Raw genomic sequence first — 13,616 nt, 5'->3', positions numbered from 1 at the left:
TTGAAGGGGACAAAGGCAAAGGTGTCACCTGACCCCTTGTTACTGAGTTAGGAGTAGTGGTTGAAATCTTCCCCTACAAAATTGGACAAGCCTTCCGCAATGTCGCTGCTGGTCTTTATTTAAATTTAGAATTTAGGGAATCAAAATGGTGTGGGGTTTTGATGTATTATGGTCATAATATATATAGAATATATTATATTATTATAATATATAATATATATCCTCATAACGAGCATAAAAATATTACACACAATACTTTGTGGGGTTTTTTGGTAGACTGTGCTGCCATCTTGCTGGTTTTTCTGTTTTTTCTCATAACACTACCATTTGGAGAGTGTCTCTGAAAAAAACTCAGTTTGGAGAGATATATAGCCACAACACTTTGCCCTCCCCCTTGATCTCAACAGAAATTGGGACACCTTACCTCTGGAAACGAACGTGCAAAACAGAGGCTTTAGGTCTAAGTGGTAGGGGCGAGGGGTGAAATGCGATTGGGTCAAGTCTCTGAATGTGTCTCCAGCAAGACGTTAGGTTTGGTAGGGTTACTGTCATCTTTGACTGTGCACCAACACAGTTCTTGAGATGATTAAACCTCTTTTCTTTTTCTCTCTCAATCTCTCTGTCTGGTCTCAGGCAGTGTCTCTGTCCTGCCGCAGTCTCCCCTAGTGATGAAGGAGCGGTCAGGAGGAGGTGCTCGCTCCAGGTTGCCACGGCACCGCCCTCTGAACCGGACACAGTCGGCGCCGCTGCCCCAGAGCATGCTGGCCCAGCTGGTCCTTCAGCAGCAGCACCACAACTTTGTGGAGAAGCAGAAGCAGTATCACCAGCAGGTCCACATCAACCAGGTACATTAGACACAGCAAGCCTCGCTGTACTACTGAAACGCGGGTGTCAAACTCAAGGCTTGAAAGGCAACAGCTGTAATTAAAATGATCCTTCAGCAACAAAGAGTTTTCCCCGCTTACACCAAATGTAGCTGATCAACCAGGGTTTTTTTGTTAGCTACTAGCTGGATGAGATTGTTATCTGCATTGCTAGCTGTGTGACCAGAAGTCTCCATGATCTTTAGGGTTAAAGGGTGAATTAGCAGTGATACATTAACTCCAGTGTTTAAGACTGTTGTTAAGAATGTACAACCCCAATTCCAATGAAGTTGGGACATTGTGTAAAACATAAATAAAAACAGAATTCGACGATTTGCAAATCCTTTTCAACCTATATTCAATTGAATACATTACAAAGACAAGATATTTAATGTTCAAACAGATAAACTTTATTGTTTTTTGCAAATATTCACTCATTTTGAATTTGATGCCTGCAACACATTCCAAAAAAGTTGGGACAGGGGCAACAAAAGACTGGGAAAGTTGAGGAATGCTCAAAAAACACCTGTTTGGAACATTCCACAGGTGAACAGGTTAATTGGAAACAGGTGAGCGTCATGATTGGGTATAAAGGGAGCATCCCTGAAAGGCTTAGTCGTTCACAAGCAAGGATGGGGTGAGGTTCACCACTTTGTGAACAAAGTGAGCGTGAGCAAATAGTCCAACAGTTTAAGAACAACGTTTCTCAACATGCAATTGCAAGGAATTTAGGGATTTCATCATCTACAGTCCATAATATCATCAAAAGAATCTGGAGAAATCTCTGCAAGTAAGCAGCAAGGCAGAAAACCAACATTGAATGCCTGTGACCTTCGATCCCTCAGCGGCACTGCATTAAAAACCGACATCATTCTGTAACGGATATTACCACATGGGCTCAGGAACACTTCAGAAAACCACTGTCAGTGAACACAGTTCGTCGCTCCATCTACAAGTGCAAGTTAAAACTCTGCCATGCAAAGTGAAAGCCACATATCAACAACACCCAGAAACACCGCCGGGTTCTCTGGGCCCGAGCTCATCTGAGATGGACTGATGCAAAGTGGAAAAGTGTCCTGTGGTCTGACGAGTCCACATTTCAAATTGTTTTTGGAAATCATGGATGTCATGTCCTCCGGGCCAAAGAGGAAAAGGACTGTCCAGATTGTTATCAGCACAAAGTTCAAAAGCCAGCATCTCTGATGGTGTGGGGGTGTGTTAGTGCCCATGGCATGGGTAATTTGCACATCTGTGAAGGCACCATTAATGCCGAAAGGTCCATACAGGGTTTGGAGCAACATATGCTGCCATCCAAGCAACGTCTTTTTCAGGGACGTTCAGGAAGACAATGTCAAGCCACATTCTGCACGTGTTACAACAGCGTGGCTTCATAGTAAAAGAGTGAGTGTACTAGACTGGCCTGCCTGCAGTCCAGACCTGTCTCCCATTGAAAATGTGTGGCGCATTATGAAGCGCAAAATACGACAGCGGAGATCCCGGACTGTTGAGCAACTGAAGCTGTACATCAAGAAAGAATGGGAAAGAATTCCACCTACAAAGCTTCGACAATTACGGTCTTCAGTTCCCAAACACTTATTGAGTGTTGTTAAAAGGAAAGGTGATATAACACAGTGGTAAACATGCCCCTGTCCCAACTTCGTGTTGCAGGCATCAAATTCAAAATGAGTGAATATTTGCAAAAAACAATAAAGTTTATCCGTTTGAACATTAAATATCTTGTCTTTGTAGTGTATTCAATTGAATATAGGTTGAAAAGGATTTGCAAATCATCGAATTCTGTTTTTATTTATGTTTTACACAACGTCCCAACTTCATTGGAATTGGGGTTGTATTAGAACGATCAGCAGAGCTTTATTTTACTGCAAAGGAGAATTATTTTAATTTATCTAAAAATCTAATTCTGCTGTGGAGACACAACAGGACAGTAAAAGTGCTGTATGTTGCTGACCACTGTTCTAAACACTACTGTGGCACCACTGCAGGATGTGAGTAGATAGACAGACAGACAGATAAACAGACAGACAGACACAGAGCGAGAGCAAGAGAGAGAGACAGACAATAAGATCAGACAGACAGGCAGATAGACAGGTAGACAGATAGACAGACAGACAGACAGACAGATAGAGACAGACAGACAGACAGATAGAGAGAGAGCGAGAGAGAGAGACAGACAATAAGATCAGACAGAGAGGCAGACAGACAGACAGACAGGCAGATAGACAGGTAGACAGACAGATAGACAGATAGATGCATTGACAGACAGACAGAGACAGACAGACAGACAGACAGATAGATAGATCAGATGTCTGACCAGTGGATCCTGGAGGGGGTATGATGTATTGTTGTGGATAGTAGTGAGTTTATTGAGTGACCTCCTTTCAACCACCACTTCAAAACCATCCAGTGAGCATCCCAAGACAGAGACAGCCTTCTTGATCAGTAGGCGTAATGTAGCAAGTTTACATTTTTATTTGGGCCGGAGCTCCACTTTAACTTTCTCTAATGCATTTCATGAATAGCATCAGAGTGAGATGATGAGTTAAATCATGTTAATGGGGTATAATGCTAAACTCTCCCGGCTGACACCTCAGCTCTACACCACGAGTCAAGTTTCGACAGTTTTATAGAAGTGTTAATAAGGCAGGCCCCATGCCTGTAGGTTGATCTCTTCAGTGAAAGAGAGCATTAGGTCCCTGATAGACATCATGTGTGATGTGAATGTAGAATGCAGGATTATACATAATCCAGATTGCCGAGTTTAAGCGGTCTCTGAGCTGCTGACCAGGTCTGATCCTGCGCTGGTCTGGGGGGGGGGTTGCTGAGTGGGAGTTAACGAGGGCTGTGGTTGGTGGTGTGGAGCTGCAGCTCCTGATGGCCTTTTATAAGAGCTCAGGGCTCTTAAAGGGACGGCATATTAAAAGCCCCTTGCTGCTGCCTGGACGGAACAGGAAGTGGGCAAATCCCAGCAGGATGTTTACACTGGGGCCGCACTGCCAGGGCCTCAACTCTTTCTTTTTACCCCCACCCCTCTCTCTTTCTTTCTCTCTCTCTCTCTCTCTCTCTCTCATACACACACACACACACACACACACACACACACACACACACACACACACACACACACACACACACACACACACACAAACACAGACACACTGTTTCTGTTTTCTCTTGATTTTCTGCCCTTGTTTTATTTCTTTCTTGTTCTTTTTTCTTTTTCAGTGTTTCTCTTTCTCACATTTTCCTTCTTTCATGTTGTTTCTCTCTTTTCTATTTTGCTTTCTCACTTTTCACTTTCTCCCTCTATCTATCTATCTATCTATCTATCTATCTATCTATCTATCTATCTATCTATCTATTGGTCTGTCTGTCTATCTCACCTTCATTTTCTGTCTCTTCTTTCTTTCTCTGGCTTTCTTTGATAGGCCTGCTCTTTGATCACATTCTCCTGAAGTTCTGAGCTCTTTCACTGTATCGTGTCAGTGCCTCTGTTCTTTCTTCTCTTTCTCTTTTCTTCTTGCACTTTTCTTCCTTCACTTTGTCTTTGTCTAAGTTGGCTCTTTTACTCATGTATATCTCCACCCATCAGGTTTAACCCTCATCCCCTCCCCTCTAATCCCTGGATTGTGAGACGTTTACCTCAGTTTCATTTCCTGAAGGCCTGAGAGAGGAGCTGGCTGGCACCAGCGTGTGCAGCTAAACTCTACATGTGAAATGTATCCACTTTATATCATTCTGCACAGACCTTTTCAACATCTCTTGGCTGTATAATTTTACCAGTTATTGCTGGCTGACTGCAGCCTGATTGGGTGGCATGAAAGCTGAAGACATCCATTATGGTTCTGGGTCAAATGTAACAGGAGAATTTAGAAAAAGATCATTTACTTAATATGTCAGAGTCATTCACAGAGGCAGCCACATCATCAACCAAATCGGCTGCACTCCAGTTTATTCATATAACAGAAAGATTCTCTGAGACATCATGGACAGGCAGATGCGCATTTCACCTTCAAATGCTGTTTATAAGTGCTGAAGTAGTCATGTGTTTGCAACTGCATATCCAAGAGTTTGCTTGTATTTTGAGACATGGATCAACTTCAACTGTGAAATGTGTGAAATAACTATATAAAACAGCTGCCAAATAATGCCTGTATTGTGCTACAGCCTGACTGATAGGAAAGTTCCAATATCATGGGACAGAAAAATTCTGATGATCAGCGATGTTGCACAGAATATTTTAATATTACTTTTGTAGATTTAAATTTTATACTCCAAGAGTTTTAGTTTAGTAGTAATAGTAAAATACGAGTTTCTTCTCAACAGTTGTTTTTTTCAAATAAAACGCATAAACGTACAGTCATAAATAATTTAGATCAACTCAAATCACGTTTATTGTCAATATGTGCAAGATGTGAATATATACGTGCAGGTATAGATTTGGATTGTCCATGGAGATCAAGATAGTGTAGATATTGTAGAGCTGGGGGGCAAAGCTATCCAGCATTCTTTGTAATCTTTTTTTTTTTTTTTTTCATAAGTTCTTGTCATAAAAAAGTGTTTTATGTGAGCATGTTTGTTACATCATGTTATTTCATAATATCAGTATCTATCTATCTATCTATCTATCTATCTATCTATCTATCTATCTATCTATCTATCTATCTATCTATCTATCTATCTATATGTGTGTGTGTGCGTGTGTGTGTGCATGTGTATGTGTGTGTGTGTGTGTGTGTATGTGTGTTATTGAATGTTCCAGTACTGTAAAAAAGTACTGTAACACCCTTAATTCATTTGATTTCCAGTCAAAATGACCATTATGCACAAGGTATTTTTACACACTTCTGAAGTGCAGTCTTAGAATTTTGTTACATGTTTTCTGCTTCTCATAATCCAAGTAATCACATTCAGATTCTAAACTTCAGTTCTGCTTAAACTGAAAAGCCTCTGCTGTCCGGTTTACAGTAACATGTCCATTCCCGCTGAGCATGCCTGTCAGTGGTGCTAATTCAGTTGGCAGATTTAAACAGTAAAAAAGGAGGAGAGGCAGAAAGAAGATGTTCTCTATTTGTCTCCTGTACTGGCTCACCTGGTTCGCCTTCTTTTCTCAGATGCTGTCTCAGTCCATCGAGCAGCTGCGGAACCCCACTGCCCACCTAGAGGAGGACGAGGAAGGAGTGTCGGGGGCGGAGGCCAAAGGCCAGGAGCTCACACTGCCCCCTGCTGGAGTCATCCGCACTCACAGCAGCAGCAGCAGCCGATTAGAGAATGGCACGCAGACGGAGGCACCTCCTGCTCAGGTGGGGGTGATCAGAGTGAAGGAAGAGCCGCTGGAGTCGGAGAGCAGGATGGAAGAAGAAAGAAGAGGAGACGGAGGAGCAGTGAGAAGGAGGAATGAGGGGATGAAAGCAAGTGAAGAGCAGCTGAAGGATGCTGCACTGCTGCAGGTCAAGACTGAACAATGTGCAGAGAGCATGACAGAGACTGATGTGTGAGGTAGAGAGAGAGTAACAGAGTGAGAAAAAAAGAGAGAGAGAGAGAGTAATAAAAGAAGAGAAAGGAAAAGAGAGGGATAAATGGTAAAGAGAGAAAGAGAGAGCTACAACATTCTAAGAATATGAGAATGAACTGGACATTACTGGACATAACTGTAAACAAGGTTACCTGAAAGAAGAACACCTTTTTGGCCCAGTGTTGTCTCAATGTCTTTGCTTTCTTGTCTTTTTAACTCCTTCCTTTTCTTTATCCAGAGATGACGAGGGCATGGGTCCTAAAGCTATAGTAATTTGAAGGGGTAGTTCAGTGAAAAAAACAAATGTACACAATTTAAATAGTCAATCTGCCAAGAGATTTTTGGTGTCTGATGTTTGCTTCTTTAGTTTTGTACTGGATCTATGAGGCTAATGTGGCTGTGATGTAATGACGGTCAGTTTTGATTTTTTATTTAGAAGATGTTTCAGAAGCTTTTTAATGGTCTTTTATATGATATAATTCATGCTTAACACGATGTAAGCTAAAAGGGCCAATTTTGACTTTTAAAACATACTTTTAGTTTGAAAATGTTTTTCTATTCCGATTGAGGTTTATACATGGACATATTCTATTCTGATTGTGCTAGTAATCGGATTATCAATGGATGGATCAGGCTATATGTAAACATGGCTAGTGTTATTGATTATATTGATTAGTTGAAGGCCTATCATGAGCTGCATGTTGCTCGAGTCTAAAACTACAAAATTGCATTCATTTGATTTTTGACCAAACTCTCACTTTGACTGTAATTGTCAGTGCTGTGCTGATAATCCCCTGTGACCTTTGTTTCACCCCGTACTCTTCTCTCTCTGTCAGACAGGGAGCAGTGACACTGACACATGCATCGCTATCATCCACAGATTAATGCAATTGTGCTCTCTCTCTCTCTCTCTCTCTCTCCTTTGCCTACTTTTCTGTGTATATTGTTGCGTGTAATATAGAAAAGCTATGACCACCAAGATATTACTTTCACTAGGACTACCACAGAGACAAAACCAGCCATAGTCCAGATGCAGATGGACACTCACTGAAAACTTTCCACCTCGTCTCCTTGTGTGATCACTCTTGATAGCGAGCTTTTCAGGTGTTTGTTTAAATGTACATATGCCGTATGAACAGGGCTGAGAAGGCTGTTCGGTTGTTTTCTTTTCTTCCCATTTTATGGATCTTAACGTAGTCCATCTGTGATGTCATGTGCATTCTGCCAAGCACATTTGCCTTCGCGTAAAATGCCGTGAAAAAGTATTTGCCTCCTCCTGACTTACTCTGTTTTTGCACGTATGTTGTACCCTTTTGGGGAGTGTGAAAAAGGGTACAAAGTACCCCGGTAACTGATTGTGCCTTCTTGATCAGCAGCGGACACTTTGCTACGAAGGAATATTGCTTCTGTTCAGCCACATTAGAGGGTTTATTTAAATTACGCTTACATTCAAACTGAGCTTGCAATAATCAACCCTGGGTGTGTCTAGTTTATTTGTTCCCAGTCATCATTACTTTTTCACACCGAGCCATAAATGATCATTTAATAACTGTGTTTTGTGTTTACTCAGTTTATCTTTCTCATAACCCTTTAAATATTTAAATCAGGCTAATTACCTACTAAGGCTTACTATTGAGTAATTACAGGAACGTCAGTGAAAACTTGTTGAGCTATTCTTATAGTAGTGTGTAATAAACTTTGGGCCTGCTGGCGGGCCCTGGCCATTTAAGGGGTTAATATTAAATTTAGTCTCGTGATCTGAAACACTGAAGCATATGCAAAAGCAAGCAATCAGGAGGGGGCAGGTACTTTATGCTGTCAAACCTACTAGTTCACCTGACAATAAAGGAATCCAAGCTGTTTTTTCCTGTTTCTCACATTTCCTAATCACTAGTGATAGGATATAAGTACAGAGTGCCATGTGCGTTCTGGGTGCAGGTGTGCAGTTGCTGCGTTTGATTAATCTAGACACTGGGACTGTTGTTGAAAACGAAACTTTGCTGTTTATTTTAAAATATAATTAAACTGATCTCATCCATCAAATGATTGGTGTGAGCAGCATGTGTGAAACAGTATGAGGGATTGATGTATAGCTCAAGTCACTGGATTAAAAGGATGGTTTGGCTTCGTTTTTCCAACTAAACACTGATTTCCCAGTCTGTATTGAGCAAAATGTTACAACTGCAAGTCCCAGCCTAAAATTGTCTGACTTCTTACATATGTTCTCATCAGTTGGGCAGTTTTCCAAGAGGTCCATTCAACACCTATTATTAATATAAAGCCAGTTTTGTTGCAGATATGTATACAATGATTTGAATGGAGTTCTAACATTGCAAATGTACAGAGCTGTGGCTGATTTCCTAAAAATTGACAAAGTCATAGCCCATTGAGAAAGTGTTTTTAATTAAATGAATGCCCAGGATGCCGCCCATCCCCCTGTCCTGCACTGTGACATAATCAAAGATCAGATAGTGCTTTACAAGCATTTTGATGGAAGATTTCAGGAAAACAAGTGTGTCTTTTAAATGATATAATCCTTGCGTAGGATCAACTTTGTCTTTTAAAACATATACCAGGGACTTTGAACTTGAAATTAGCATATTAGCTGAGCCTTCTATTGCAGTCTGTGACAAGTTACATTGTTTCATAGCTGAATACTGTTCAGGTCACTAAATTAAGGGACTATGATTTGCAACACTGACCCACCAATATGAACAGTTGACATTTAGCATGAAAATTCTTGACCATTCTTTTAATCTCTTAGTGGACTTGGGTTCTGGACACAGAGAAAAGATGCTGTTACCTTGTGCTGTTTGTTTAGCCTTGTGTTGTATGTTTGTTCACTTATCTTTTCTAACAAAATAAAGTTCCCTTCTGTGCATTGATATACAGCTCAACTCTTCATTGTGTTAAAGTGTCTGCTGATTACATTTATATAAAAAATCATTTATGTGATTGAATACTGGACGTAGAGGCAGATGTTTAGCCTGTGTGTGTTCTTTGTTATTTCACGTAAGTTTGTAGAGTGGTCTTCTCTTTGTGTGCGCAGTTGACCGGAGCGTTTCCACTGGGATGCATAAACTAGTGTAAATCTGGGATATCACTTACTGATCTTGCTTACAATACAGTAGTGCATTATTGACCTGTCAGACATGGACATAACATTTGATAGCCAATGGAACAGTACATTACAGGACTTCATGATAGATCTCTGCTTGGACAATAACTGCTCGAGTGTCACTCTTACTGTAAAGGCAAAGACTATAGGTGGAAATGAGGTCAGAATTGGCTGCCTACAGTTATTAAAGTTACACTATGTACATTTTGGGGATTTGGAGACCTCTCTGGTGGAAATGTGTAATTGCACACGACATGTGGAAGAACATTTTATAACATCGGTTGTGCTTCGGACCCACACCATAGGATGAATATGTTGAAAGAATATTTGAAGAGAAGCATGTCTTCCACGGATGTAAGTAAAATATCTACTGTTGTCATTAGATCTTCATCACTGTAATGTTAAGTTTACAAATAAGACCTAAACATCAAGACGGAGCTACTTTTTGAGCTTGCATCTGATATTAATCTTTTGAAAAGTATTATGTGGTCTGAAAAACCACCTAATCCAAGCAAACGCCTCTGACTTTTAAACCATAATTTCAGGCTTTACATGCCAACGCACAGCAGCACATGCACACCATATTTTAGCCTATTTTGTTTTCTGTAGTTGTAATAATGCTGCATCTTTCAATTTTAACATTTTCTTTTACAAAACTTTACATAGTAAAACTAATTTTTGATTCAAACAAGCTTGTGTTATGTTCAACAAAATAAATAACATGCAAAAATACATTTCTATAGGCACATCAGTTCAATAAGATAATAAATACATCCGTGCACTCAAAGGCATAAAAATGTATAGAAAAATCAAGTACAAAAAGCATTTAGTACAAAAAATTATTTCTTACGTTAGTAATTTTTCAGGAGGTATTTTTGTGGTGATACGCATAGCAGATTTTGCATAATGAAAAAAATAAGGAAGCCAAATGAAAACATTTGGAGTTTCCAAGACTGGGGTTCAAAAATTAATAAAGCCTATGGAGAAAGTGGGACACCTAACAACCACCTGGAAGACCTGGTAAAGCACCTGGTAACACCAAAGCAAATATCCCTGCAAAACTCTTTGGAAAACTGAAAGTGAGTTTCCTGAAAAGAATGGATAATAAAGGTAATGAGTGGACACAGTAAGTACTGAAAATATGATAGTGTAAGTAAATGTTGAGTAATTATCTGTTAAATGTATAAATAAATGTAATACTTTTAAACTGAATATGTATAGTATATTATATATAATACATAGAAAAAAATAAACGTAGATTTCAAATCAAAAGTTTGGAAATGTTAATCATTTCTGTTATTTTATTCATTTAAAACCTATACAATGTATGTTGAAGTACTCTAATCTGGATACCAGTAGATTATTCAATGATAAATCATAAACTGTATTCCTTGATAAGTGATATTACTGAAAATAGTAATCCCAAACTTTAGCAAAGTAGCATGTATTTTTGCAGCTCACATAAGAGCTATGTCCTGCCTGCTTTGGCTGCATTCTTATAACATAGGTTTGAACAATATCAAGAAGAAAAGCTTTAGGTTTTAAGCAGTGTTTACACTGATATTAAAGTTTATAAATAAAAGTTGTTTCTACAGCTTAGCTCTTAAACCACTCAAACTCAGCTTATTACACATTGATGGGTGGGGGCCGGGGGCTTTATCCATGTAAACACAAGGCCCCATGGCCACCAAGCGTCCTGATGTAGAAATGTTGACCCTGGATCAGCTGCCTTTGCCCCTAAAGTGGTGGTGAAGGTATGGTGGAGAGTGTGGGAACCCTGATCCTGGACCAGTTCTGTGTATTGTTCGTGATTATGTGCCAGGGAGCCAGCATGTAAGGTCCAGCCCAGAGCCCGGCTTTAGTTTTGACCTTTTTCCCTCGCCCTACGCCGCTGTCGGCACTTTTTCCCACAACCCCTCGCGTCTCAGAGTTTCACCGGTGAACATTAAGTTAACCCCCTGTGCTTTGCCAGGGCTCAGGGATCAGGTTAACCCTTTGAAGTATGGCTTAGCACGCTCCGGCATCTCCCCGGCTGTTAGCAGGGGAATGTCCCCAGCGCAGATATACGATTGCCAGATCACAGACTACAGAGGCCATCTGATATGTGATTGTGAGTGGAAGCCAGGGAGCCCTTCGCAAAGTGCTGTTCTGAGTAAAACCATTACTCCATCCTGTACCTGAAATGGGATATTGCTATGGTTTGTTCAGGGCTGGTTGTACCATATCACCGCTAACATTTCCTACCCACTGATCAATGTACTAGTCTGATCAAATACTAGTACAGTCTAGTATTTTGTTCAGAGATATAAAGATGTCATATATTTTTCTCAAAAAGGTGTTTTTGTTCCTTTAAAGTAATAGTTTGGTCAAAAATGAAATTTATGAGCATCTTACCTCAAATACAAATAATTTTTTGTACTGGAGCTATCAAGCTAGTTTAACAAACAAGTAATGGCGTTGTTTGGTAGCTTTATCACAAAATACTTGCTAATAGAATAGAAACTTACCTCACCTAGCTAAAAATAATGTATTAATGGAAATCTTGATTGAGCTTGTTTATAGATAACAGAATGTGACACAACACCAGAAACCATATAAGCAAGTCTATTTGTGATTACTACAACAGTACCCAAAAGTTTGGCCTGGCCAAATTACATATTTTGCTTTGTTTGAAGTGAAGTAAACACAACATCTGCAGGAAACAATTTTAAAAAGTAAATTTCTGCAAATGTCCTTTTTAATTTGATTAGTTTAAAAATGCAAAAAAAATATATATACATAGTAATTGTAGCAAATGCAAAAGTTTGGACACCCTTCCAGTTGTAAGGTCTCAGAACTTAAGCTGTTAGGCCTTAATTGACTCGTTCAAACTAGTTAGGTCAAGAAGTGTCATTAGGAATTATCAGCTAAAGACAGTTTCAAAGCATAATAAATTCTCTCACACTTCAAACTTTGTGCTAACATTCAACAACCATTGCCTACTCTAAGCAGGTAGCTGAGAGTCTGAAACTCTAGCTACGCGATCTGAAAGACCAAGAAAAGACAGAACTGCTCATGTGCTGCCCACAAAAGCAAAGCAAAACCCCCCTTTTACAGCAAAGGACCTGCAGTTACAGGAAAGTTAAGCTTACACAGGAGTGGAGGTATACTGTTCTGCTATGCAGCATTGATTGCACCAACATGAGCAGCATGGACCATCCATCCATCCATCCATTTTCTAAGCCGCTTCTCCGTCAGGGTCGCGGGGGGGAGCTGGAGCCTATCCCAGCAGTCTTCGGGCGGAAGGCAGGATACACCCTGGACAGGTCGCCAGGCCATCGCAGGGCAGACAGACAGACACAGACAGTCACTCACTCACTCACACCTAGGGGCAATTTAGCATGTCCAATTGGCCTGACTGCATGTCTTTGGACTGTGGGAGGAAACCGGAGGAAACCCACGCAGACACGGGGAGAACATGCAAACTCCACACAGAGAGGACCCTGGCCGGGGAATCGAACCCTGGCCCTCCTTGCTGTGAGGCGACAGCGCTACCCACCACACCACCGTGCCGCCCCAGCATGGACCAGTCATCATGAAAATATGAGCAGCATTTGATGAAAAGAACACCTTGCCAAGTGTAAAGTTTGGGTGTGGTACAGGGCACATTACACAGGTGGATGGAACAATGGATTCTTCTAAATGTCAACAAATTTTAAAGCAAATGTGACACAGTCTATCAAGAAACTGATGTTGAAATAAGGCTGATTTTTAGAACAGACTGAACATCATCAGAAATCTGTGGTTAGATCTTAAGTGTGCTGTGCATGCAGACAGCCCAAGAACATGGCAGAACTAGAAGCACTAGCAAGAATGAGTAGGTGAAAATTCCAATGATATCTGCCGAAGGGGGTGTTATGTACTGACTCAGGTTATACAAACTTTTGCACATGCCACCACTACTATTTCATTTTTTGTGGAATCAAATATAAAGTAATGGTACATAAACATCTGCAACAAAATATGTAACCTGTCCTCCATCCGATGACCGCTGGGATTGGCTCCAGCACCCCCTGCGACCCTGAGGGAGAAGCTGCTTAGAAAACTTTTAGAATCACTTTTA

The 13,616-nt window shown here is 40.5% G+C and overlaps 1 protein-coding gene across 5 annotated transcripts in view; it reads left to right on the top strand.

The window, feature by feature from the left end:
• The window catches only part of LOC108441433 (histone deacetylase 9-B), a 76,433-nt gene extending 67,150 nt beyond the window's left edge, over window positions 1-9,283 (top strand). For all 5 annotated transcript variants that reach the window (XM_017720956.2, XM_017720954.2, XM_017720957.2 and 2 more), the window contains 2 exons: window positions 634-845; window positions 5,996-9,283. In XM_017720956.2, the coding sequence (XP_017576445.1) occupies window positions 634-845; window positions 5,996-6,379 (596 nt within the window). In that variant the 3' untranslated portion in view covers window positions 6,380-9,283. The remainder of the gene's footprint in view (window positions 1-633; window positions 846-5,995) is intronic.
• The last annotated feature ends 4,333 nt before the right edge of the window (window positions 9,284-13,616 follow it).

This window comes from Pygocentrus nattereri, chromosome 1 (genome assembly GCF_015220715.1).
Source record: "Pygocentrus nattereri isolate fPygNat1 chromosome 1, fPygNat1.pri, whole genome shotgun sequence".
NCBI classification, from domain to species: domain Eukaryota; kingdom Metazoa; phylum Chordata; class Actinopteri; order Characiformes; family Serrasalmidae; genus Pygocentrus; species Pygocentrus nattereri.
Note: the sequence above shows the minus strand (reverse complement) of the source record. Positions and strands in the feature narration are given on the sequence as shown.